This window comes from Erythrolamprus reginae, chromosome 1, assembly GCF_031021105.1.
Source record: "Erythrolamprus reginae isolate rEryReg1 chromosome 1, rEryReg1.hap1, whole genome shotgun sequence".
In the NCBI taxonomy this organism is placed as follows: domain Eukaryota; kingdom Metazoa; phylum Chordata; class Lepidosauria; order Squamata; family Dipsadidae; genus Erythrolamprus; species Erythrolamprus reginae.
Window position 1 is genome coordinate 322,310,973 of NC_091950.1, and position 26,775 is coordinate 322,337,747.

The window sequence follows — 26,775 nt, forward strand, 5'->3', positions numbered from 1 at the left end:
TCTTCTGTCATAAATTACTTATTTTTCTGCTTTGTCTCAAGAAGTGTAGCTACTTATACTTGAACAGAGCTTATTAGCCATTTATTTTACTTTAAATATATAGTAGGTTATTATTCCCCCGTTATGTATATATTTATTCAGCAGTTTGCTCCTGTTGAGTTTTTGCACTGCTTTGTAGGCAGTAGTATAAATACCTACTTATAAAAGCTTGCTGGCGGTGGATGTCTTAATGAATACATAGACCAGGGATAGACAGAGTTGGCTTTTCTATAACTTGTGGACTTCAAATCCCAGAATTCCTGAGCCAACCATGCTATGTCAGGAATTCTGGAAGTTGAAGTCCACATGTCATAGAAGAGCCAACTTTGCCTATCCCTGACATAGACAGTTCTAAAAATCATGGCCATATTTCAACCCATTTGGTTTTATAAATACAGTGATACCTCATCTTACAAACGTCTTGTCATACAAACTTTTCGAGATACAAACCCGGAGTTTAATAATTTTTTTGCCTCTTCTTACAAACTATTTTCACCTTACAAACCCACCGCTGCTGCTGGGATGCCCCGCCTAAGGACTTCTGTTGCCAGCAAAGCACCCTTTTTGGCGCTGCTGGGAACCTGAGGCTCCCCTCCATGGGAAACCCCACCTCTGGGCTTCCGTGTTTTTGTGATGCTGCAGGAGAATCCCAGCAGTGCAAAAACGGGTGCTTCGCTGGCAATGAAAGTTCGGAGGTGGGGTTTCCCAGCGAGGGGAGCCTGAGTGAAATCGCAGCATCGCAAAAACACAGCGCTGTTTTCGCTAGGAAACCCCACCTCTTGACTTCCGTTGCCAGCGAAGCACTCGTTTTTGTGATGCTGGGATGCCCCTGCAGCATCGCAAAAACACAGAAGTCTGGAGCTGGGGTTTCCTATGGAGGGGAACCTCAGGGGAATCCCAGCAGCGCAAAGACAGACGCTTCGGCTGGCAAAAGGGGTGAATTTTGGGCTTGCACACATTAATCGCTTTTCCATTGATTCCCATGGGAAACATTGTTTCATCTTACAAACATTTTACCTTAAGAACCTCGTCCCGGAACCAATTAAGTTTGTAAGACAAGGTATCACTGTACTTGTGTTAGAATTATGTTTCAAAAACATTAGCTTTTGAAACAAATGATTCAGCTCCAATCATACAAATGATTTTGCAATCACCTTATCAACCTTTGAGCAAATGTCAAGCCTTACCATTTCTGTGAGGAAAGAATATACCAGCAAAAGGAAGATGATCAAAATGACTCTCTCTCAAAGAACGATCATAGGAAAAGCGAATGCAGACCCACTCAAATATTCTACAAACTACATGTAGTCCTCACTTAGCCATCCCACATTCAGCATCTATTCAAAACTATTGTGGTGCTGAAGAGACAGACATCTGACAGGTCCTCAAAATTGGGGACCATCAGTGTCCCCATGGTCATGTGATCATGATTTGGGTGCTGGGAAACTAGTGTGCATTTATGACATTTACAGCATCCTGCATTCATATGATTACCCGCTGAGACTTTCACAGCTGGATTCCAAGAAGCAAAGTCAAGGGAGAAGCCAGCAGGACATTGCAGGTTACAGCCACATGACCTTGCACTTAATGACTGGGTTGATTTTCTTCAAGGTCACAGCTGGAACAGTCATCAGAAGTTCATGCGGTCACATGACATTGGTTTTGGTGACCACGCTGCATAGCAAAATATTTCAGATTTCAGAGAATAATCAGAACTGCAGAAAAAACAATTATTGCCAAACTGCCTTCCATTGAGGACTGTATACTGCATGAGTCAAAAAAAGGGCTGTGAAAATATTTACTGAACCCTCACATCCTGGACATAAATTGTTTCAGCTCCTACCGTCAAAATGATGCTATAGAGCACTGCACACCACAACAAGTATTATTATTATTTATTAGATTTGTATGCCGCCCCTCTCCGAGGACTCGAAGCGGCTCACAACAAAATACAATGTCACAAATCCAATACATTAAAAACACATTAAAAACCCATTATTAAAACCATACAACTCAGACAGACCATACACAATTCTAAGTAGACACAGGAACAGTTTTTTGCCCAAACACCATCACTCTGCTAAACAAATAATTCCCTCACCACTGTCAAATTATTCATTGAGGCTGCATTAATTACTACAACTACTACTACTACTACTACAACTACTATTATTATTTATTATTATTTATTATTATTATTATTATTATTATTATTATTATTATTATTATTATTATTAGTCTTCTCATTTTTCCTATCACCCATCTCCTCCCACTTCAGGATTCTAACTTTTTGCTTGTATACTTATAATTTATATTAATATTGATTGTTTCCTGGTTGCTTATTTGTACCATATGACAATCATTAAATGTTGTACCTTATGATTCTCAACAGATGTATCTTTTCTTTTATGCACACTGAGAGCATATGCACCAAAGACAAATTCCTTGTGTGTTCAATCACACTTGGGCAATAAAGATTTCTTATACTATTCTATTCTATTCTATTCTATTCTATTCTATTGCTGTAAGTGAGGACTGCCTCTACCCTGTTCCTTTAACTTTTCAGCTTAGATGACAGCTCCCACCACAATCAATCCAGGCCATACCCAAAACAAAAGTGGCTATGTGACACATTTGCATGTTTACAAATATGTATACTCAAACATGCACAAAACTAAAAAAAAAGGCAGGGAGATACATAGCCTCATGAGCAAGAAGGTAGACCCAAAGACATTGGGGATGCCCCCTTAAAGCAGAGGCACTAATTTTTTTTGCCTAGTTCTCTTTCCTTTCTTCCATTGGCTTGTCCTTTCATTTCCTCCCTTGCTCCCTTACTTTCAGTAGCAACTTCCATTTTTGCTGTGCTCTCAATGAATCTATGTTGAGACTCTAGAAAAAGTGCAGAGGAGAGCGACTAAGATGATTAGGGGACTACAGGCTAAAATGTATGAAGAACAGTTGCAGGAACTGGGCGTGGCTAGTTTAATGAAAAGAAGGATCAGGGGAGACATGATAGCAGTGTTCCAATATTTCAGGGGTTGCCACAAAGGAGGAGTCAACCTATTCTCCAAAGCACCTGAGGGTAGAACAAGAAGCAATAGGTGGAAGCTGAACAAGGAGAGAAGCAACTTAGAACTAAGGAGAAATTTCCTGACAATTAGAACAATTAATCAGTGGAACAGCTTGACTCCAGAAGTTGTGAATGCTGAAAGTTTTTAAGAAGATGTTGGATAACCATCTGTCTGAAGTAGTGTAAGGTTTCCTGCCTAAGCAGGGGGTTGGACTAGAAGACCTCCAAGGTCCCTTCCAACTCTGTTGTTGTTGTTATTGTTGTTGTTGTTATTGTTGTATGTCAACCTACACGCATTCCAACTGTGCTGGGCAGAATGACAATTTCAGCAAAACTGGCATAGTTGGTGCGTGGTTAAGTTAGGGATGGTATATGATTAGGTGCTAGTCATTAAGTGCTAGTCAGACCTACACACTGATGGGTTTACTTATTCTCAGAAGCATGCCTGCACTGAGTTTCCCACTCTTTCACAGCTGCAACTATAATTGCTTTCCAGTTATCTGGACCTCCTCTTCTGTGGACACCTTAATGCAGCCGTTTGGTCTTGACTTCAAAGCGAGTCTTTTCTCTTGTACCTTGATAAAACTGCATTAAAAAACAAGCAACACCCCTTCATCATACAGATCTTGTTAAATGGTTCAGAGATTATAAAATTGCATCTGTGGTAACCGTAACCTGTTTTCTGATGCAGGATTGATTCCAGCTTCAAAATAATTGCCAGCTGAAACATCTGTTTCTTTAACTAGTCTCCTGTAGGAGAGTACAATACTGCTGCATTACATGATTGGCTGAACAAATAAACTTTCTGCATGCATTAGCTAGCCTTTAACTTAGAGCTTTTATGTAGCAATGCTATTCCGTTTCAAATTTCAGAAGATACGTGAGCAGAGAGTTTCATTGCTGTCTCATGAAAACTGTCAAGACTTACACACTGATCGGTTCACTTATTCTCAGAAGCATGCCTGCGTTGAATTCAGATTGGTAGAATTTCTCTAGGATTTGCCTCTCTATAGTCAGGTATGTGACTTTCTTTCTTTCTTTCTTTCTTTCTTTCTTTCTTTCTTTCCTTCCTTCCTTCCTTTTTCAAAATTTAAACTAGATGAGACCAGTACAAACTACACAGATAGATCAAGGTTTCAGATTTAGAATAATACTTGAAATGATTTTCAGTTGTGATAATTAGATATGTTTTAGCAGTTGTGTGAAAAGTTATTTAGTTATGACCAATGCCATGTTGGGATTGCTTTGCTATATTTTGAAAAAAATCTAGGACTTCATTGGACTTCATATAATTAACCTGTTTCCTGCAGAATTGGCAAATATATCTTGTATACTCAAACAGAGACATTTTTTGTCATGATTCATAACATTGTTTTAAAAATATTTCTTATCAGAACTGATTATCAGTTCAGTCCTTTACATTTATGTCTAACTAAGCAAGAGATCTTAGAGTACGTAATAAAAAAAACACTTTGAAATAACCTAATCTGATTAATTCAAATTGGCTAACTAAAATTTGTATATTTTCATATTGGGGAAAAAGTTCATTTTATCAGCTGTTATATTACTATAGACATTTATGAATGATGTAGAAGTACATAGTTATCCATTGGCAAGTATATGCTGGACAAATAGATTTAAGTGTATGATATAATTGAATAAATATTATAATTCTCTTTTAATTACTTTTTATTTGAGTGTGACAAAATCTATTTACGCTGATTTTTCCAAAATGATATTTTTTAATCTCCAAACTAAATATTCAATAGGAAACTCAAAAATTCCCAATGAGTAATTTTTTATTTTTCTGGATTTCTTTTTTTCTTATAGCTAATGTGCAATTATATGACGGGTGCATGTTTAGCTTTCATTTCTATATATTTTCCTTCATTTCTAATTCACATCAAAGACTTCTGTTGATAATAAGTACGGTGACTTATCTTCCTTTTTCCTTTTTGTTTTTTTTTTAAAAGTACTGGGCTGTAGCTAAATAACAGAAATCAGGATAACTGCAGCAAGCAAGTATGTTTGTGTGCCTTTTCTCCTACATAGATATAGTTCGCACTTTCATTTCTGTTTGCTGGAATTTGATGGTTTGCGGCTGTCTGCACCAAGGAGCAAGTGCAGCCACACAAACACACTTTGCCAAACTGTATCTCTGTTACACTGTAGTCCTACTCAGGGTCACTGCACTGTACACATTACATATTTCCAGCAAACATGAAGATGAACAAAACAAGGAGTCTAGATAAGCGGAGATAAATTGGAGCCAGCTCATTACTAAATTCAATGTAAAATGGACAGAGCTTTGAATCGGCGCCTCTCTAGACTTTTCCCCGGTGCCTGTTTTTGATTATTAGAACCACAGAGAAAATATAGTGAAAAATGAAATGACTAGAATACTGGAACAATTACTTGGTAGAGATCCAGAAGCAATTGTGCTTGGAGTGATGTTTGAACCAATGTCAGGGAAGGCAAATACCTGGCTCAATGCTAACACCTTTGTAAAGCATATTAGCTCAGATGAAAAGTTAGACTCCAAGGCAGAAAGAACAAGCCAAAGAACTCCCTGTGCTTACCTTGCTTGTGTCTTCTTCTGGGCTGGGATTAGCTGGATGCATGCATGGTTGCATAACGTGGCTGAGGAGCACACTTTTGCCAAATGTTTCAACTTGTTTTCTGCTCCTTTTCCAGGTGGACAGGTGGCTGCTGATTCCTCTTCCTGCACGGAGCCCAGATAATGCGTGTTCACTGCCACTGACAATGACCATGACCCTTCACACAAAAAGCTCCGGGGTTGCCTTATTGCACCAAATACAAGGCAATGAATTAGAGCCTCTCAGCAGACCACATCTGAAGATTCCTCTGGAACGGCCGATCAGCGAAATGTATGTGGACAGCAGCAAGACTGGGGGGTTTAACTACCCAGATGGTGCTGCCTACGATTTTTCTACTGCCGCTCCAGTGTACAGCTCAACCAGCCTCAGTTATGCCCCTACGAGTGAATCGTTTGGCACCAGCAGCCTGGGAGGATTTCATTCCCTGAACAATGTTCCCCCAAGCCCTGTTGTCTTTTTACAGTCGGCTCCACAACTTTCACCTTTTATTCATCACCACAGCCAACAGGTACCTTATTACCTTGAGAACGAAGCAACCAGCTTTGCCATGCGAGAAGCTGCCCCAACAGCATTCTACAGGTAAATCCTCTCATTTCTCTTTCTTTCTTCCTTTCTTCCTTCCTTCCTTCCTTTCTTTCTTTCTTCCTTCCTTTCCTTCTTTCCTTCTTTCCTTCTTTCCTTCAAAAAATGCATTATATAAAAAAGAGTTAAGGCAAGGAAGGGGGAAATTCAGTGTTAGAAATGGTATGCCTTCAGGATGGTTGAGTCACTGCTGAATAATTAGGCATTGTGTTAACGTCTTGAAAATTAAAATCTCTGTTATGACTAGTAAGCAACTGTTGTTGCTGTGTATGCTAGAAATGAAGTGCTTATGAAAAACAAGTCAGATTTCATACAGAAAATCTGCAGCCTGGGGAAAAACCAGAACAGAAGCCCCAATACTGAGTTGCAAAAAACAATAAACTGAAGCAAAACAAAAACTCCCCAAAGCGGAGATGCCGGGAAATTAAAATGAGCGATGCAAACTTCAGGTTTTGTCTCCTCTCAGTCCAGGCTTTGAATTTATGTAGCTGAATTTGCACTCCATTGTCAGAAATATTTTCTTCCTTGTCTACCTTTATATTGCACTGAGTGACTTTTATATAAAACGTTCAGGATACCTGATGATTCACCTTCCCAAACAGTCATAAATGACATAATGAGAACATAAAATGGCCTTTGGAAAGTATATTTAAAGGCTTTGGAATTGAAAGCTTCTGTGTTCTGCACATAGAATGTGATTTACAACAGTGTTTTCCAAATGTATTTTCTCTATAACCCTTCATATTCCTATTGAAGAGTTAAGACCTAATTTTAAACAGTCGCACGTACACTTTTAGGAAAGCAAGGGGGAGTACCAGATTACTATTCTAGTAGGCCGACAGCTGTAAAGGGGCTCTGGAGGTCTTTGAAGTCGGTGGCGGCTGCAACAGTGTCAAGATAATAAAAACAAAACATAGTAGCCATTGTTTCACTCTTGTCAGGTTTATAATAAGCTAATGCAGAATTAATTTTTTTTAAAAATACAGATATATGCACTATGCAAATTGGATTTATGATCGAGCTACCTATCATGTTATATATCTGCAGTGCACAGCTGCTCTTTCGCTTTCTAATTATTCAAAAGCAAGTATGTGTGGTTCCTAATCTGAGTCAAGACATGTAAAGATTTTCAGTTCATCTCGTAGCTATATGTCTTCCTAGTTAAAAAGAACAAGCAAAGGGAGCCTCCGTTGGTTCCTGAATGAGAATTTGGAAAAAAAGACAGCGGGACAAAAATTCATACCTTACACACACCGGCACACGGAATAGGCAGCAGAACTTAAAATACATGCATAAAAATATGTCTGCATTACTGAAAAGAATATCCCAATCGGATCTGTTCTCCATTTGTTATTTTGTTTAATGTTGTGCCCTAAAATATGGGCTCAATTTGCACAGGTGGCAATGAACCTGTGTTAACAGTTCATTTGTTCTGCTTTTCACTTTCCATTCTTACACATTTTAGAAAATTTGGCGATTTCTGCTTCGCAAACCATAATTGCTATGTGGTTGATTTTGTGCCCTATTTATACTGCAGAATGTTTTTAAAAGAAATCCTTGATCTCTGGATTAAATACTGTCCTCGCTAATTTTAAACATTTAGCTAATATTAAAAATTAAATATATTCCTAGATACTGGTCAGAAATGAAATCAGGTAGGTGAAATGACAGTTACGGGGGGGGGGAGGATAGAAACTGTGGAGTCCTTGATGTTCTCTGAACTTGGAAGATATTTCGTTACTCGAAAAGAAATCAAATAAAAGATCCAACGGATGCACCAATTATGTAGGGATAACAAGAAAAACTTACTTTAAGTACAAGATGAAAGACTGAAATCAGGAAGACAGGATCTGAGAGTGTTTTTCGCCTGAATGGAAGATATGCCATGTATAGTGAAACCACACATGGCTTTTGAGGAATGGCCATATCTTGGTGACTGTAGGTTGAGGAAAAAGCACTCCATGTTCCTTCTCGGCAATAGTCTTCTTGGCTGCCTTTAAAAAGAAAACAAAAACAAAAACACAGCACTTGATTTATACTGCACTTGAGGAATGCCCAATGCCGGTAATTTCATTAGCCAAATCCTTCAAAGTGGGGATTTTGCTGAGAAACCTTGTTTAAAACCACATAGCAGACGATGATGGGTGTCCCCAGACAGGTAGCATACAGAATAGCTCCCTGTCATTGACTGCTTTGGGTAGTTTAAAGGAACTCAAAGAATAGAATACAATAGAATAGAGTAGAGTACAGTAGAGTAGAGCAGTGTAGAGTAGAGTAGAGTAGAATAGAATAGAATAGAATAGAATAAAATAGAATAGAATTCTTTATTAGCCAAGTGTGATTGGACATACAAGGAATACAAGGAATTTGTCTTTGTTGCATATGCTCTCAGTGTAGATAAAAGAAAAGATACATTTGTCAAGAATCATGAGGTACAATGCTTAATGATTGTCACAGAGGCCAAATAAAGCAATCAGAAAACACTCCATATGAATAAAAATCTTAAGGATACAAGCAACAAGTTTACAGTCATAAGTGGGAAGAGATGGGTGATAGGAATGATGAAAAAACTAGTAGTAATGCAGACTTAGTAAATAGTTGAACAGTGTTGAGGAAATTATTTATTTAGCAGAGTGATGGCATTCGGGGGAAAAACTGTGTCTAGTTGTCTTGGTGTGCAGTGCTCTGTAGCGACGTTTTGAGGGTAGGAGTTGAAATAGTTTATGTCCTGGATGCGAGGGGTCAGAAAATATTTTCATTGCCCTCAATGGAAGGCAGTTGGCAGCAATTGTTTTTTGTGCAGTTCTTATTATCCTCTGAAGTCTGTGTCGGTCTTGTTGGGTTGCAGAACCAAACTAGATAGTTATAGAGGTACAGATGACAGACTCAAGATAAGGCTAACTCTAGACAAGGCTAACTTTCTTTGTTTGAGCAGAAGGATACCATTCTCCTCCCATGTATAGGAGGCAGCATATTTATAGCAGATGTTAAGGACACCAGGGGATGAAATCGCCTGAATTGCTGGCTGCTTCTCTTTATTGGGGAGAAAACTGTATAGACCATTTTAATGACTTTGATCGCCAACATATTGACATGGGCATATATCTTTACTTTCAATAAGCCGGTGAATTTAGGAGGAACACCTACCTCTGATGTTACCCAGATGTCTGCTATTCTAATTTTGCTCAAACAACTACTTTGACTGGAGGATCTGAGGTGTCTTTCCTCAATACATTTTTATTGGGGAAGTGAAATACGTGATATTTTAGGATGTGATTTTATCATTTGTGGTGAAACATAGTATTTCATTGTGGTGTAATTTTCTAATTTTTCTAATTTTCTCTAATTCAGATAATGGGAACATTTTAACAAACAAAGTACTAGATATTACGATTTATATACTGTAAGTATATTTCAAAAGGTCTTGGCTTTGTTCTTTAGATTTGCCTCAGGAGCAATAGGGAGCATGGTGCATTTTGTTGCTATGACATTTTTCAGTTCCAAAAGATTTTGCATCCATTCTTTTTTAAAAAATTAAATATTCTTGGTAAATTTAAAGTCTCTGATATTAAGTTGAATTATTGAATTACTGCTCTGATTTGTTAATCTAGATGCTTTTAATAGTATGCAGTACTTATAGCACCTATATCATGAATTGTGATATTATTTTAATAGTCACGCAGTGCAATTCTGCACAGGTTTATTTAAAAATAAATCCAAATGGCCATCAGATTTATTCCCAAAAAGAGTGAGGATATGACTACTACTTTATCTATCTGTCTCTTATATTTTTGCGGCTGTTTTTTTAAAGCTAAATTTTCATTAGCCTTGAAGGAAACAGTTCAGTCTTGATAAAGTGTTATTTATTATGTTTGTGGTCAGGAAATTTTTTCCCTGTATTTTCCTTCTATAATGGCTTAATTTTTTGCAGATTTATTTTATTTTATTTTATTTTTGGTAATGTTAATGTAACACATCCTGGAAATGATTCATTCAGAAATAAATTTCCCTGAAATGTAAGTCTATATTCTACGGGACTCTATTATATATATATTGATTGATTGCTCTAGTGTCATGTTTATTGAAAACAAATTCTATTTTGTTTGATTATAGCCTTGCCAAAATGATTGTATATTCACAATCTTCCCTGAATTATAGAGCTAGAAATGAATTATTCCCAGGTTCAGAGGGAGTAATAGACTTTGCCTATGAATTTTTTTCTAATGCAAATCTAAGTAGTGTACTAGATATTATGACTAGATGTTACTACAATAAAGCCGGATTATTATTTTTTATTTTCGGGTGTTGAATTAATAAAACAGGAGAGATTTTAGCCTTGCATTCATGATTCACAAAATGACCAATATAGAATTGCATAGGATCTGGGCAGAAAAAATATGTTTTCCTATGATTAATTCTAAATTTCATATAGTAACTGAAAGATGTCTACAGAGAACAAAAGACAATTTTACCATTGATACTTGTTACTGCGAGTCTGTTATGAAGATGCTTCTATAAAAGTTTATAGTTGTACACTATGATCTTTTAAATATCACATTAGTCTGAAATATGTATACACTAGTGACATTGATAAGCTACTATTTCTACTGACACTTTTCTGTTCTCCTAGTCTGCTATGAATTCACTTTTTCCGATATGCAAAGATTATAAAGATAGTAGAGGAATGCTGTTTTTAAACTTCATTACCTTCATTTTCGCCTCTCATAAATAACTCTGTGAAATTAGCTCATGGTGGCAGCTGAAGAAGAATGTTCTGTCTTCTAAAAGTTTTTCCCCCCTTTTCTTGGCTGCAAAATGGGAAGAAAAACATGATATGTATCCAACTAATTTTACTTGGTGCCAATGATGATTGGGTTCACTTTTTAATCTAGTTCCAATCTCCCCGCTCACCTTCCCATTAGCATTGATGAGATTAGGACATTTATAGCTGGCAGTGTTGATTCCCACCTTTGGATAATGATAATAATAATAATAATTTATTAGATTTGTATGCCGCCCCTCTCCGAAGACTCGGGTCGGCTTACTCGATGCTTCATAAATAAAACGCAGGAGACAGAAACAGATGTACTAGAATCCTCAGCTGACAATTGCTTTTCTGTAACTTTCTACTGATCACCTAGTTGTTGGATCTGAAGGTACATGCAGTTCAGTGGCCTTTTAGTTGAGAGGATGCTTGCAATGTCTCATTGTCGAGGTTATTGTTGAGGTCAGACTAGTCATGGGAATATAATTGAGCAGTGATTTTCAGTAGAACAGCAAATGTCTCTCAATTGTTCAAAAACAATCAGGGTTAAATTATCTAAATCTAAATTAGACAGCCAATCCCCAATCCAGTGTTTTTCAATCTTGACAACTCTAAGATGTATGCACTCCCAGAATTCCCCCACCAGACATCCTGTCCCTAACCCAACCAGTTCCTAAGGTTGAGAAATATTGCCATAATCTGTGGGACCATGAAGATTTTATTTGAACACTTGCTGCACGGATATAGAATCCAACAGGATTGTTCTGGAATCATCATTTTACATCTGTTTTCACTGCTTGTTTTTGAGTTTTGTCCTTCCAATCTGTCCTTCTAATCTGTTGATCAGCTGTATTTTCCTACTTATATTTTAGCTTAGTGATTTATCTTTAGACGGTTTCTCAATTCTTTGCTTCTGTCCCTTTATTGTTCTCTCACTGCACTTTCAAGTTGGAAATACCATATTTTTGGAGTATAAGACGCACCTTAGTTTTGGGGGAGGAAAATAAAGGGGGAAAAAATCTGCCTCCCAGCAAACAGCAAATAGTACAGATAATAAACACTGTTTGCTGGGTATTTCTGCGCATGTCTGATTCATAGAAATAGCAAAGAATTGGAGAAATGACCATTATGGCAATACCAGAAAGTTTTCTTAAATGTAGTCACACTAACTTCTCCCAATTATTTAATTAGGTCTACTCCAGACATGATTAAATCAGGATTTAACTCAGCTGCATTATCTTAATACTAAAACAGGACATTGTTACATTTCAGATTATATTTTTACAGATCTTTGAAATTGATGTGGCTTTCTGAAAGTATAGTTATTCTCTGCTATTTAAAAGAAGATATAATAACACTGGGCCTCTTCAGATCAAGCATTTATGTTTGTTTCTTCCCCCCAAAACTAAGGTGCGTCTTATAGTCCAGTGCATTTTATACTCTGAAAAATATGGTAGTTATTGACTTTCCCTCTTGCATCCAGTTCAGCAGAAAAAAATATGCACCTGTCTCTTTTTACCTCTCTTTTTTTAGATAAAAAGGTGTGTCATACTCTGAAAAATACGGTATTCACCAAAGTGAAGATGAATGAGAAAAACCTTTATTCGGTCTCCTTGAATAGTTGCATTTTGTGAAATGCTTTTCAGAGACAACTGAGCCATAACTAAGATAGGAGAAGTGGCTGAGCATATCATGTGTGGCTTCAGCCGCAATGGCCATTGTAGTAAAAAGTTCATTTTTGTATCATTTGTTATATTTCCTGTTAGAAATTGGAGTATCTTCTACTTTCAAATGTATGGGAAAAAATATTTGGGCCTTAGACAGAAACATTATTATAAAAAGTCATGGTAGCACAGTGGTTAGAATGCAGTATTGTAGGCTAACTCTGCCCACAGTCACAAGTTCTATTCTGACCAGCTGAGGTTGATTCCGCCTTCCGTCCTACTGAGATCAGTAAAATGAGGACCCAGATTGTTGGGGGCAATATGCTGACTCTATAAACTGCTTAGAGAGGACTGTAAAGCACTGTGAAGGGATATATAAATCTAAGTACCATTGCTGGTGCTATTCCTATTCTGACCATTTGTTGTTCAAATCCTTATTACCTTGTATCAATATGCCTATGGTAGTTTGTATCCTTCTACCAGATCAGGAAGTCTTTATACTCTGTCCCATAGTTGGGTCAGTAAACTCTCCACAGCTTTCCTAAATCTGATACCTTCCATATGTCTTGGGTTGTCAGTCATAATAGGCACCCTAATTTAATCAAATAACTAGTTATAAAAATAACATTGGGATTAATAATGTTAGTAAGGTGGGGGTCCTCTTCATGGAGTGCTGCCTTGTCGTGGCAAAAGGGCTTGCATTGCTCAATGGAATTATGAGCTATGCCATGCAGGGCCACCCAAGATGGGAAGGTCATAGCAGAGAGCTCTGACAAAACGTGGTCCCCTGGAGAAGGAAATGGCAACCCACTCCAGTATCATTGCCAGGAAAACCAAAAGTAGACAGTAACAAAAGGCAAAAAGATATAATTCTAGAAGATGAGCCCCTCAGGTTGGAAGGTGTCTAATATGCCCCTCGGAAAGAGCAGACGGCTAGAACTAGTAGCGCCAGAAAGAATGAAGCGACTGGGCCAAAGCTGAAAGGATGCTAAGTTATGCCTTTATCTGGTCCGATGCTGTAAAGATACTCCATAAGAACCTAGAATGTAAGATTCATGAATCAAGGAAAGCTGGATGTGGTCAAACAAGAGATGACAAGACTGAACATTGACATCTTAAGAATCAGTGAACTAAAATGGACAGGAATGGGTGCATTGTATTCAGAAGACCAATTGGTATACTACTGCAGGCAAGAATCCCTCAGAAGAAATGGAGTATCATTCAAGGTCAATAAAAGAATAGGGAAATCAATATTGGGATGCAATCTCCAAAATGACAGAATGATCTCAATTCAAATCTAAGGCAAACCATTCAACACCACATTAGCCAAGTCTAAGCCCCAACCACTGGTGCTGAAGAGGATGAAGTTGACTGGTTCTGTGAAGCCCTATAGCACCTTATAGTATTAACACCAAAAAAGGATGCCAAGAGAAAGAAAGAGAGAGAAAGAAAGAAAGAAAGAAAGAAAGAAAGAGGAAGGAAAGGGAGGAAGAGGGAGAGAGAAGACGGACCAGACAAAATAAAAAGAAAGAAAAAGAGAGAAAGAAATAGAAAGAGAGAGAGAAAGAGGAAAGGAAAGAGAGAAAGGAAAGAAAGAAAGGAGGGAAGGAAGAAAGGAAAGAGAGAAAAGAAAGAAAGAAAGGAGGGAAGGAAGGAAGGAAGAAGGGAAGAGGTAAGGTCAGATAAGGGTAAGGTAAGGCAAGGGGGAAAGAAAAGAAGGGAAAAGGAAATAAGGAAAGAAAATAAGGAAAGGAAAGAAGGAAAGGAGGAAAGGAAGGAAGGAAGGAAGGAAGAAGGAAAGAGGGAAATAAAGAAGGAAAAAAGGAATGAAAAGAAAACCTATGACTACAGTTGAGCCCAAAATTTTGTTTGCGAAGCAAGAGCATTGTTAAGTGAGTTTCATCACATTTTACAAGTTGGCCACACCCACCTGGTCACATGACCACGAAGCCAAGCCAAGACCATAAATCCATGCTCACAGAACCAGTAGAAAAAATTGTAGATTTCATCACTGTACTATATGAATAATCTCATATGTATAGATGATACTGTAATCATAGCTCATTAGAAATATTATTCTCCATTCTTCCCATGCATCTGTTTCTGGAGAGTTATCATAATTAACCCATTAGCAGAAAATAATCTGTATATACTGTATTTGTTATATTGACAGTTCATTTGTTCTGGATATTAAGAATTCAGATATTAAGGATTTATCCCGTTGAGCTGTGGAGCTTCTCCCAACATAAACATGAATGGCTTTAACTGCCAAGATAGCTATGTAATGAAAATGATGAGAAAATCTTTCGAAGTATAGAAGAATGTATATGTAAAATGGTTATAGAAGTAAGGATATGAAAACAATGCAATTTCTAAACTTTCACCCTTTACTTCAGTCAGGATGTCTTAAAACTCTATAAAACAATTATAAACTAGAAATGTTAAAAAAAATTGAAATAGAGTAAGACATTTCCATGAAAACAGCAGTAATCAGGACCCTAGTGTGTGTACATTGCATGCATACATGGAGCAAATATTTTTAATGCTTAAATTTGACTAATGTTTTTTTTTCTTTAGAGAAGGTGTTACATTAAGGTGACGTTTTAAAAAAGAGTGCTTTCCTCAATAACTACTGCAAATAGTCCCATCCCTACTTTGTGATTAGATGACGTGTTTGGGCCATCAGATTTATTAGTTGTGGAATACACTCAACTCTGAAATATCTAGGTATAAATTATTTTAACTGAGCTCCAGTTCTTATAAAAGAGCAGCAGAAGAATTGTGTTGTGAAGGAAAAAGTTCAGGCATGATAATCCTCCTTCCTAAAAAAAAGGGGGATACTGAAAAATTCTCCTTTGCGATAATTGCTAACAAATCCAGCCTGGTTCGTACCTCACTTGCTAAGCAATTTTTTTCATTATTATTATTAGTTCAGGAAGATATTAAATTGTAACTGTAAAGAGCTGTTTTTCAAAAGTTGCACTAAAAAAAAAATCTAGAATGTCGACACGTTCTCCATGTCAACTGGGAAGAAGGGAATCTGCAAAGAATTCAGAAATAAAATTGTCAGAAGGAAATTTCTTTTTCTAACTACAAGTAGCATAAAATATTACATGGAAAAAAAGTCTTTTGATGTGGGCAAGTGAAAACAAAGTTCTACAATCCACATTTGTTTTATTTTAGAAATGATTTTAAATTTCCACCCATCTCTTATATATCTGGATAGACAGCTGATATAAAAAAGATATAAAAAGCCACATGATTGGAATTAGAAGTATTTTCTGTTGCACTGTTGGCAATCATACACAGCACAGAACTGAACATGAGAATGGTGGTTATGAAATAAATCTGACTTAACAGCTTCATTCAAAGCAAGTCATATTTCTTGCCAAGCAACATAATTTTGAGGGATGAAAAATTATGACATTAAAATATATTGAGCTTTTTTTAAGCAAATGCCATATGGATAGCAGAACACCTTAGAGGATCCTTTCTATACTTTGTGAGAAGTGTAGATTGTAGTTCGAATACAAAAAATGTTTTATGTGGGATAATGTGTTGATTATCTTTTGATCCACCCACTCAGTAATCTCTCTTCTGTGTTGGCCTAATTCTGTATGTCCAGTTTGATCCATGGAAGGGAGGGCAGGGTTTAGATCATTAAAGTCAGCATCTTGACTTTATCAAACACACACACGCTCACTCACTCACACACGCACAAAGACACACATAATTGAGTAGTTGATGCATGGCATTCATTACCAGACTCTGTAGTATCATCTCCTAACCCCCAAAACTTTATCCTTAGACTTTCCACTATTGACCTCTTTCAATTCCTAAGAGGTCAGTAAGGGGCGAGCATAAGTGCACCAGCGTTCCTTCCATCCCCTGGCCTTACTGTTTCTTGATTTTAACTTGTTGCATGTATTTAAATATTTAGACATTTAGGTGTACCTTGTATTTTAATATTATTGACAAAATAAATAAATAAAAATAAATATGCCACCATGGATACCCCCAGACTTAACTTTTTTCCTAACTGCAAATGACTCTGGTAACATTACTAGATCCTAATGTAGGATTTGTACCTCTTTTGCCAGTCTTCCACATTTGATGAGGTGCTGCAATATTATGCTTGACTCTCACTTTAATGATCCTAAAGACTTATGTGGTTTGAACATAAGCCCAGGTTACTCTCCCTTGCCCCTGGTTCCAAAAAGATTGCAGAAATCTCCAGGCATCATTTCCTAATCGTTCTGAAATGCTGAAAATGTTGAAACATTTATTGTCAACTTTAAACCCAAGTTATTTATGAATATTTATTTTGTTGAATTTGATGTTATCAAATACGTTAATCTTTATATCATGTTGAGACTAGATGCCATAACTATAGAAGAAGATTATGTTTGGCTATTGAGCCAACTATACTGTTAAAAGGAAATCCCTTGAAAAATTTTTGTGGCACAATATTTGATACAATTGAAAAGAAAACAACTGTACCTTGTTAGCCTTTCCTTTTCTCTGGACCTTAATATCTCAGAAATATTCTTTCCTTTGATTTTGACATATTGATTGTGTATGGAATGTGGCTGGTTGGGTATTGTTTTGATATCTTTCAGTAGCAAACTATAATATGAAGATCATAAGCCACCCTGAGTTTTCGGAGAGGGGCGGCATACAAGTCTAATAAATTATTATTATTATAACATGGACCAATATTACACAGCACTAAGGACTGAGTTCACATCTTCAAAATACAGTACTTCAAACATTGTTACTGTTCATGACAAAATCTTTACTAAAAACAAGTCTCTTGATCCATCCAGGAAATATAGCTTGCTTATTCTGAAGCCTAGAAATCAAACAGGTAATTGAAAAAAACATTTGAACAGAACTGTTCTGAATTCAAAACAACTATTTGCTATCACAGGGGTGTCATGATAGCAGTGTTTCAATATTTAAGGAACTTTTCTCAGAGAGGAGAGGGACTTATTTTCCAAGGCACCTGAAGACAAGAAAAGAAACAATGGATAAAAACCTATCAAGGAAAGATTCAACTTAGAAATAAGGGCATATTTTTGACAAAATGAGAACAACCAACCAATGGGATAGTTTGCCTTTAGAAGTTGTGGGTGCTTCATCACTGGATTTTCAAAAAGAGACTGGATTGCTACTTGTCAGAAATGATAGTCTCCTGCTTGTGTAAGAAGTTCAACTAGATAACCTACAAGAGTTCCTTCCAACTCTGTTATTTTGCATTTGGAATATAAGATGCTTCAGCTACTAGGACAAAATAATGTTTTTTTAATTTTGTTTTGTTTTGAGCATTGGGTTGTATGAAGCAGGGAGTGAGCTGTTTGAGATTTCAAGCTCTAAACACTTCACATAAAGGTAAAACCCAAAAAATTAGAATATAGTACAAAAGTTCATTCATTTTAGTAATGCAACTTAAAAGGTGAAACGTAATATATGAGAGAGACTCATTACATGCAAAGCAAAATAGTTCAAGCCATGATTTGTCATAATTGCAATGATTGTGGGGCACAGATCATGAAAAGCCCAAATCCACAATCTCAGAAAATTAGAACATTATGGATAATCAATAAAACAAGGATTGTAAATAGAACAATATCCGACCTCTGAAAAGTATAAGTATGCATATGTACTCAGTACTTTGCTTGGGCTTTGAACTAAGACGCCTTAAACATGATCTAAGTATTGCCCGCATGATCATATGCTGCAACGTCCTGCCTGTCGGTGACTACTTCAGCTTCAGCTTCAGTCACAACAACACAAGAGCACACAACAGATTTAAACTTAATATTAACCGCTCCAAACTTGACTGTAAAAAATATGACTTCAGTAACCGAGTTGTTGAAGCGTGGAACTCATTACCGGACTCCATAGTGTCATCCCCAAACCCCCAACGCTTTACCCTTGGATTATCCATGGTTGACCTATCCAGATTCCTAAGAGGTCAGTAAGGGGCGAGTACAAGTGCACTAGAGTGCCTTCCGTCCCCTGTCCTATTGCTCTCCTATATCTCCTATACCTTTCTTCTATTCCTATATCTCTTCTTCTATTCTTTCATTGATATGTTCTATTACTATACCTTCTTTTCTATTCTTTCATAGATATATTTTACTATGAGTATCTCCTCTATAACCTTCATCATGTATTTTACTATGTATGTGTGTATATATATATACCCACTAAAACTCTCGTTGTGTATTGAACAAAATAAATAAATAAATAAATATATAAAAATAAAATGTGGCGTATCAGCCTGTGGCATTGCTGAGGTATTATGGAATATCAGGATTCTTCAATAGTGGCCTTCAGCTCTTCTGCATTGTTTTGTCTCATATTTCTCACCTTTCTCTTGGCAATGCCCCATAGATTCTCTATGAAGTTCAGGTCAGGCAAGTTTGCTGGCCAATCAAGCATAGCAATCCCATGGTAATTGAACCAGGCTTTGGTGCTTTTGGCAATATGGGCAGGTGCCAAGTCCTGTTGGACAATATAAGTCACCATCCCCATAATGCTTGTCTGCGGAAAGAAGCACGAAATGCTCCAAAATCTCCTGGTAGGTAGATGGCTGTGTTGACCCTAAACTTAATGAAGCACAGTGGACCAACACCAGCAGATGACATGGCTCCCCAAATCAACACAGACTGCGGAAACTTCACACTGGACATCAGGCATCTTGCAGCATGTCCCTCTCCATTCATTTTCCATACTGTGGGTCCTTGGTTTCCAAATGAGATGCAAAAGTTTCCACAATCTATGTTGATATCACACTTTACACACAAACAACCGAAATGCGACACAACTTACTCCTACACAACTGATTCACACACGCTGCAGAAGCAGCTGGATCTCACACAAAATGGCACCTGGAACAATCAAGAACCTCACAGAGTCACTGTTCGGGCAAATAGATAGTAAAAAATGCTTTAAAAAAGTTTTTAAAAAAGGTTCATCAGCTGTGACAATCAGCTGTGACCCCTGATCATCAGAACCTTTTTTTAAAAAACTTTTTAAAAGCATTTTTTACTCCTGGTTCAGTGAACTGAAAGTATTTGTTACTACCGGTTCCTGGGCTGAACACTGTTTCTGCTTCCTGCTGGCCTTGCTAATTCCAAACAGCCTGTCCTATCCTGACTCTACTGTTCCCCAGTTTCCTCCAAGGCCAAAGGAGCTCAGTCCTTGTTCCAGCTTATCTTTCCCCATAGAGTCAGACTCCAACGGGGTCATGATAACAAGGTTAATTCCATCACCAGACAGAATGAGATTGTTCCCAATTTTGAATCCCAAGGTAGCAAAGAGTCAGACACCGACAGGGGCATGACCAATTCACTTAACAAATGCTTCTCTTAGTAACAGAAATGTTGTGGTCAGTTGTGCTCATAATCACTTTTATTACACATACTGAATGTTTATCAAATTGCTGCCTTTTTTATATAGGTAATAGGAAGTCAGTAGGTTTAATTAGACATTCACTTATCCAGAGGTCTCCATTATATCTCATATGCAATATATGTTACCGATCTGTTCTTATCTTCTTTTATTGCCCAGTTATAATAGACCATGCCATACACCCATCCATCCATCTATTGAACAAGGCTGACTAACTCCATAATTATGAGATATATCCTATTTCAATATACCTCAATTTAAAGACGTCAGAACAGCATCCTTGCTTTTAGAATTTGAGAACTTCTGTGACAAACTTCAATTCCCTGAAAGGGATATTACTTCTCTTCATCTTTAAGAGGGCACTACTAGTTATTAACAATATTTGGTAAAGTCTGTGGGGATCTTGCTGGGTTGTGGGGTTTTTTTTAAAAAAAAAGATTAATGAATTCTCCTCCAATTTGATATCTAGTCAAGGGTTCTTCCGGATTTTGAATTGATGGAATTGTAGTTCAATAGATATGGAGAAAATTAGATTAGGGAAATCTCTTTTTTTCTGGCTGGGCAATAGCTTTCTGTTTGTTATAGATGCTGATACATTTGCTTGCTTCTATTGGTTCACTATATATGATCAGATATTTCATAATGTCCATAAACTTGAGAGCAGTATTGAAGAAAACATTCCTTCTTCTGATTCAGCAGGAAATAAATCAGTTGAACGAGAAACTATTTGAGTGGGTAAACTCAAGAGAACATTTTTAAATTAAATATGGACAAAATTTGGTTTTCATTAAAATTGACCTAGATACTGAATGTCCTGTAAAATCATACAGTACTTTGAAATAATGTGATTTAAGCTCATTCAATTAATGGTTAAAGCATAATTAGGCTAATTAAGTGAATTATGCACATCGATTACCCATGCTAAAAGGATTTTTATGAAACATAGCAGAAAGAAAGTAGATCTCATTATAGCCCCAAAATATTCAGAGTTCAGAAACATGGATTTTCTTACAAAAATGCTGGACCCTTGTTTTTTTTAAAAAAATAAAATATGAGAAATAATCATGCTTGTTTAAATACTTTTGTATATTATGGCCTTAATCCTTGATGCAGCCACGAGAAACAAATAGTTTAGAATTTGAAAAAGTCCATAGAGCAAGAATATCTTTTTTCCAGCAAAAGGCCAGGAGCAGGGCCATATATATCATGCACTGGCCACACCTACCTCAGCCATTTTAGAGAAGGGGGGAAAAGTAATGTCACATGATGACAATTTATTTATTGATTGATTGTTTGATTGGATTTGTATGCCGCTCCTCTCCAAGGACTCGGGGCGGCTCACAACATATCAGAAACAATATAACAAATACATCTAAAAATCCAATTAATATGGCTAAAAAGACTTTTAAAAACTTAATATGATTTTAAAAACATTCATCATCACTATTCACTCAACCAAACATACTAATACACTCATTGGTCAGGGGGTTAGGATCTAACGGACCCAAGCCTGGTGGCATAAATAGGTCTTTAAGCTTTTACGGAAGGCGAGGAGTGTGGGAGCAGTGCGAATCTCCCGAGGGAGCTGATTCCAGAGGGCTGGGGCCCCCACAGAGAAGGCACTTTCTCTAGGCTCTGCCAAACGACATTGTCTGGTTGACAGGACCTGGAGATGGCCGACTCTGTGGGATCTGATCAGACTCTGGGATTCATGCGACAGAAGGTGGTCTCAGAGGTAATCTGGCCTTTGTGAGTTTGACACCTCTGCCCTGGAGTGCTGCTGAAGTTCTTATTGTCCCATTGGTGGAATGTAGTTGGTTGAACCCACTCTGCCTCCTGACCAGAGGTGCGTTCCTCTTGGTTTGAACTGGTTCTATGGAACTGGTAGTAACTTGGCAGCCTAAGTCGCTGGAACTGGCAGTAACCCAGGCCTGCCATGGTCCCGAGCTGATTCTCTCGGGAGCACCATAGGCACCACCATGTTGTTTTTTTGCTCCTGCGCATGTGCAGAAGTTTTGTTTTAGCACTGCACATGCATGTGTCCGTGCGGTGTATCACTGAGCAAACAGGCAGTGAAAAAACCTGGAACTCATCCCTACTACTGATTCCTCTTTATTCCCTAGACACATTAAGCTATTATAAATGATTTCTTGAGCAGTGTTGCACACTTCCATCCATCCAAGCGCTCAGATTTTGTTTTGTTTTTTTGCAAAGCATCAAATGCCAACCACAGCATGAAGTGCAAAGTACAGTGATTGAATGCCATTTTAATACCCTCTTCTTGGCCAGATAATTGGGTGATGATATTGCCTCTTGTGCTGCTACCAGAATTTGTTGATTGGCGACAAAATTGGCCTGCTTGCAATAGCTTTTGAGGTTTGGAAAGTAAAAATAGCCATGGAATAGAAGGGACTTTGAAAAGTGATGAATACAGTGGAGAATAACGATCAAAGGCCGAATGTTGTTTATTATTTTATTGGTTTATACAGGCCTCGATGAATTTTCATTCATCATTCCTGACCATTAAAATCATATTCAGCTGTGTATAAAATTGCTTGTATGAGTGGTTTGTCACACAATGCAAGAGAAATGTCCTCTAAGACTGTTATAATGTGATTTTACGACAATTTAAGAAAAGTCAGAAATATGCCGTTCTGAGTTTGCAGCTCCTGGATTATACCATTTTATGACTAGAGAACATATATCACCCAAAAACATATTCCACAAATCAGACTGGGGGAAAAAAATCATTCAATAAGACTTCAGTTGGTTTTTGGAGTGAGGCATAATCTTCAAAATAAATAACTAATGTATATGCGGCCCATATACATTCACAGATTCCATCAGAATTGGACTTGGAAATTTCCCCAAAATTTCTGGAAAAGCATAATAGTCTTCAGAAATCATTCCTGAATGTTTTGTTTTGTTTTCTGCAGAATAGGAAAGCTGCCCCTAAGAAATAAGAGATTCTGTTTCTCTGGGAATTACTGTAAGTGTTAGTATATTCAGTAATGCAACGCCTAGAAAAGGGATTTTATGCAGTATAAAATATTACATGATCTGCAGCTTTGAGATGGGATTACCTTCATCCAACTGTCTACTATTTTTTCAGAGTCAGAGAATGTCAGGAGCAAGTTGAAGAGCCTTGACTAAAAAAATAATTTTAGTGAGGAGTTCATAAACTCTAGAGAAATTGTTTCAAAAGCCTATATCCCTTTCATGTTTGCTTTTAACAATCATAAAACTTCTGTTGGAAGTTTTCTGTCTAAAATAATGAAACATAAAAAAGAAGACCAAGAAAGAGAGCAAAGATTAGAGCAATTGCTTTATAAATAAATATACTGTATCTGATTTGGATACCATAGAAAAATCTTAATTATTTGTATAATGCACATTTTGATTTGACTGGTCTCTCATCTTAAGATGCTGATGATCTTTATAAACTAGGGTTTTCTTCTGAGCTGATTTTAGATCATTGGAAATTATTTTATTCTTACTGAACTAAAATTTGGGAAGAAATTTCTATTCTGTAAGGAAAAGAGATGAAGTAGGGAAGAATTATTTAATATTTACTCATTAAACAAATTTATATAGCCATCCAACTCACATATAATTGACTCTGAGTGACTTACAGGATTTAGAAAATCAATCCTATAATAGTTTATCATATGGTTTGATTTTTGGCTGTTTAAACTATAATAGTTTATTATAAATAGCTCCCTCCCCCCAATGGCAACAACAACAGAGTCAAAACAGAGACTTAATTGGCTCTGTCTCCATTTGCGGTACTCAGGCCCGCTGACAAATCTACATTTTTAAGGACTTTTTGGCAGAGAAAAAGAGTGAGGGCCAATTGAGCCTTGGAGGAATGATAGATCATAAAGAAGGGGCCGCCATAACCTGCCCTGCCTTCCCATCCTGATGGGTGCAATAGCGGAGAGGCGGTCCTTCAAATTTTTATTTTTATTTATTCATTTGTCCAATACACAATACTGTACATATGGAAGAGAATAGACATGAATATATAAAGATAATATGTAAAAATAGAGAAGATATATGAAAGAAAGAAAATATATATGATATATGAGATAAAGGAAAGACAATTGGACAGGGGACGAAAGGCACACTAGTGCACTTATGTACGCCCCTTACTGACCTCTTAGGAACCTGGAGAGGTCAATGGTGATAGTCTAAGGGAGAAATGTTGGGGGTTAGGGGTTGACACTATTGAGTCTGGTAATGAGTTCCACACTTCGACAACTCAATTGTTAAAGTCATATTTTTTACAGTCAAGTTTGGAGCGGTTAATATTAAGTTTGAATCTGTTGCGTGCTCTTGTGTTGTTGCAGTTGAAGCTGAAGTAGTCATTGACCGGCAGGATGTTGCAGCATATGATCTTGTGGGCAATACTTAAATCGTGTTTTAGGCGCCGTAGTTCTAAGCTTTCTAGACCCAGGATTGTTAGTCTATTTTCGTAGGGTATTCTGTTTTGAGTGGAGGAGTGAAGGGCTTTTCTGGTGAAATATCTTTGGACGTTTTCAAGGGTGTTGATGTCCAAGATGTGGTATGGGTTCCAGACAGATGAGCTGTATTCAAGGATGGGTCTGGCCCAAGTCATATAGGACTTTAAAGGTGGCAATCAGCACCTTGAATTCTTGAAATGAAAGCTTTTTGTCCTCAAGTATACATATCTCCTTAGTTGTCTTTATGGACGATAATAACAGATTATATGAAAGCAGTTTCTGATCTTTCATTTGTTTTTGGCTGGTTTTATCCTAGTGCGAAGCAGTCAGTTTAAAAGCAGCTAGATGTGGCTATTTTAATACATAATAGTGAAGGCTGCATTCATGCCCCTGCACACTCTGAACATTTTAATGTTAAAATTGAAGCAGTGCACAGTCCTGCTTTTTACTGATAAGCATTCATGCATCTCAGAGAAATGTTGAGTAATATGAGTGGTTAAACAAACAAACAAACAAACAAACAAACAAACAAACATTAATATTTTGATTTTGTCCAGAGTGGAAATCAAAATCTCTTATCTCACTTATGCCTAAGGTATATATATTTTGGGGGTGGGAGTGTGTGTTTCTTCACACCCAGTTGAGCTTTATTCTGATGCAATTGGGCCAGGAGCAATAAAGAGATAAGGAAGGTTTTACTCTTTGTTAATACTGTTTTTAAAATTGTTTTTACATGTTGTTAGCGGCCCAGACTTATATTTGCAAGATGGCAGCCATATTAATAAATCAAATAAACAAATTCCCTTAGGAAAAAATATTTTCGTCAGGGATTATTATCCCCTTCCCTAATAAGCCTAACCCCACCCTCCCCTTCCCTAGTAACCCTAACCCTAACCCTAACCCTCCCCTTCCCTAGGGTGGGTGGGCCAAGTCCAGATGCCGGGTTCCTCCCCTTCCCTAATAACCCTAACCCTAACCCTAACCCTAACCCTCCCCTTCCCTAGGGTGGGTGGGCCAAGTCCAGATGCCGGGCCCCTCCCCTTCCCAAATAACCCTACCCCTACCCCTACCCCTACCCCTAACCCTAACCCTATCCCTAACCCTAACCCTAACCCTCCCCTTCCCTAGGGTGGGAGGGCCAAGTCCAGATGCCGGGTCCCTCCCCTTCCCTAATAAGCCTAACCCTAACCCTCCCCTTCCCTAATAACCCTAACCCTATCCCTAACCCTAACCCTAACCCTCCCCTTCCCTAGGGTGGGTGGGCCAAGTCCAGATGCCGGGTCCCTCCCCTTCCCTAAGGGGAGGGACCCGGCATGTTTTGCTTGATTTCGCTTAGCAAATATGACTTGTCTTCTTTTTGGAATTTTCTAATTACACTTAGCACATCTTTCCTAATGCCTACAATGCCAGATTGTGTATTATTCTGTCACAATAGAGGTGATGTGCAGTTGAATGTCAACCCTACCCTGTAGACCAGATTAAGAAAACAATGCCATATAGGCCAGGATGTAAAAGCTATAGAAACAAAGTGTTGTGAGTCTGAATGTGCTTTCTCCCTCACTCTATCTCCATGTGAACTCACAAGCAGCTTATCTGAGATGTTTTTTCAAATTACTTTTTTGGCCTGAGCTCAGGACATTTTTATCTGACCGCTGCTCTTCCTCCTGTATTCTAAAACCATTCCTTGTGTCCTCTAAATTGAGGTTCTTCACAATCCAGTATTCTTGGATTTTTTTGCTAAGATTTTACGAATGCTCAAAAGAAACACTTGTTTTATTTCCTTTGCATCAATGCTACCATTTTCCATCTTTAGTTTGTGGCTAGGAGGAATGTATAAAATACCCCAGAAGGGTCTTAGTTACAGAGTCTCTTTCATTATTGACCCCCAACAATATATTTGCCAACTTCTCTCATAGAATGGCAATACAGTGGTACCTCTACCTAAGAATGCCTCTACTTAACGAACCTTTCTAGATAAGAACCCGGTGTTCAAGATTTTTTTGTCTCTTCTCAAGAATTATTTTCCACTTACAAACCCAAGGTTCCAAAACTGTAACCGGAAAAGGAAGGGAGAAGCCTCCATGGGCCTCTCTAGGAATCTCCTGGGAGGAAACAGGGCCAGAAAAGGCGGGGAGAAGCCTCCATGGAGCCTCTC

At 37.6% G+C, this 26,775-nt stretch overlaps 1 protein-coding gene across 6 annotated transcripts in view; it reads left to right on the top strand.

Annotated features, from left to right (window-relative positions):
* The window catches only part of ESR1 (estrogen receptor 1), a 258,921-nt gene that overhangs the window by 114,718 nt on the left and 117,428 nt on the right, over positions 1–26,775 (top strand). For 5 of the 6 annotated variants that reach the window (XM_070733732.1, XM_070733728.1, XM_070733727.1 and 2 more), the window contains one exon: positions 5,804–6,306. In XM_070733732.1, coding sequence (XP_070589833.1) covers positions 5,873–6,306 — 434 coding nt within the window. In that variant the 5' untranslated portion in view covers positions 5,804–5,872. Of the gene's footprint in view, positions 1–3,982; positions 4,127–5,803; positions 6,307–26,775 lie in introns of those variants that run through there. The other variant, XM_070733730.1, reaches the window with a different exon arrangement.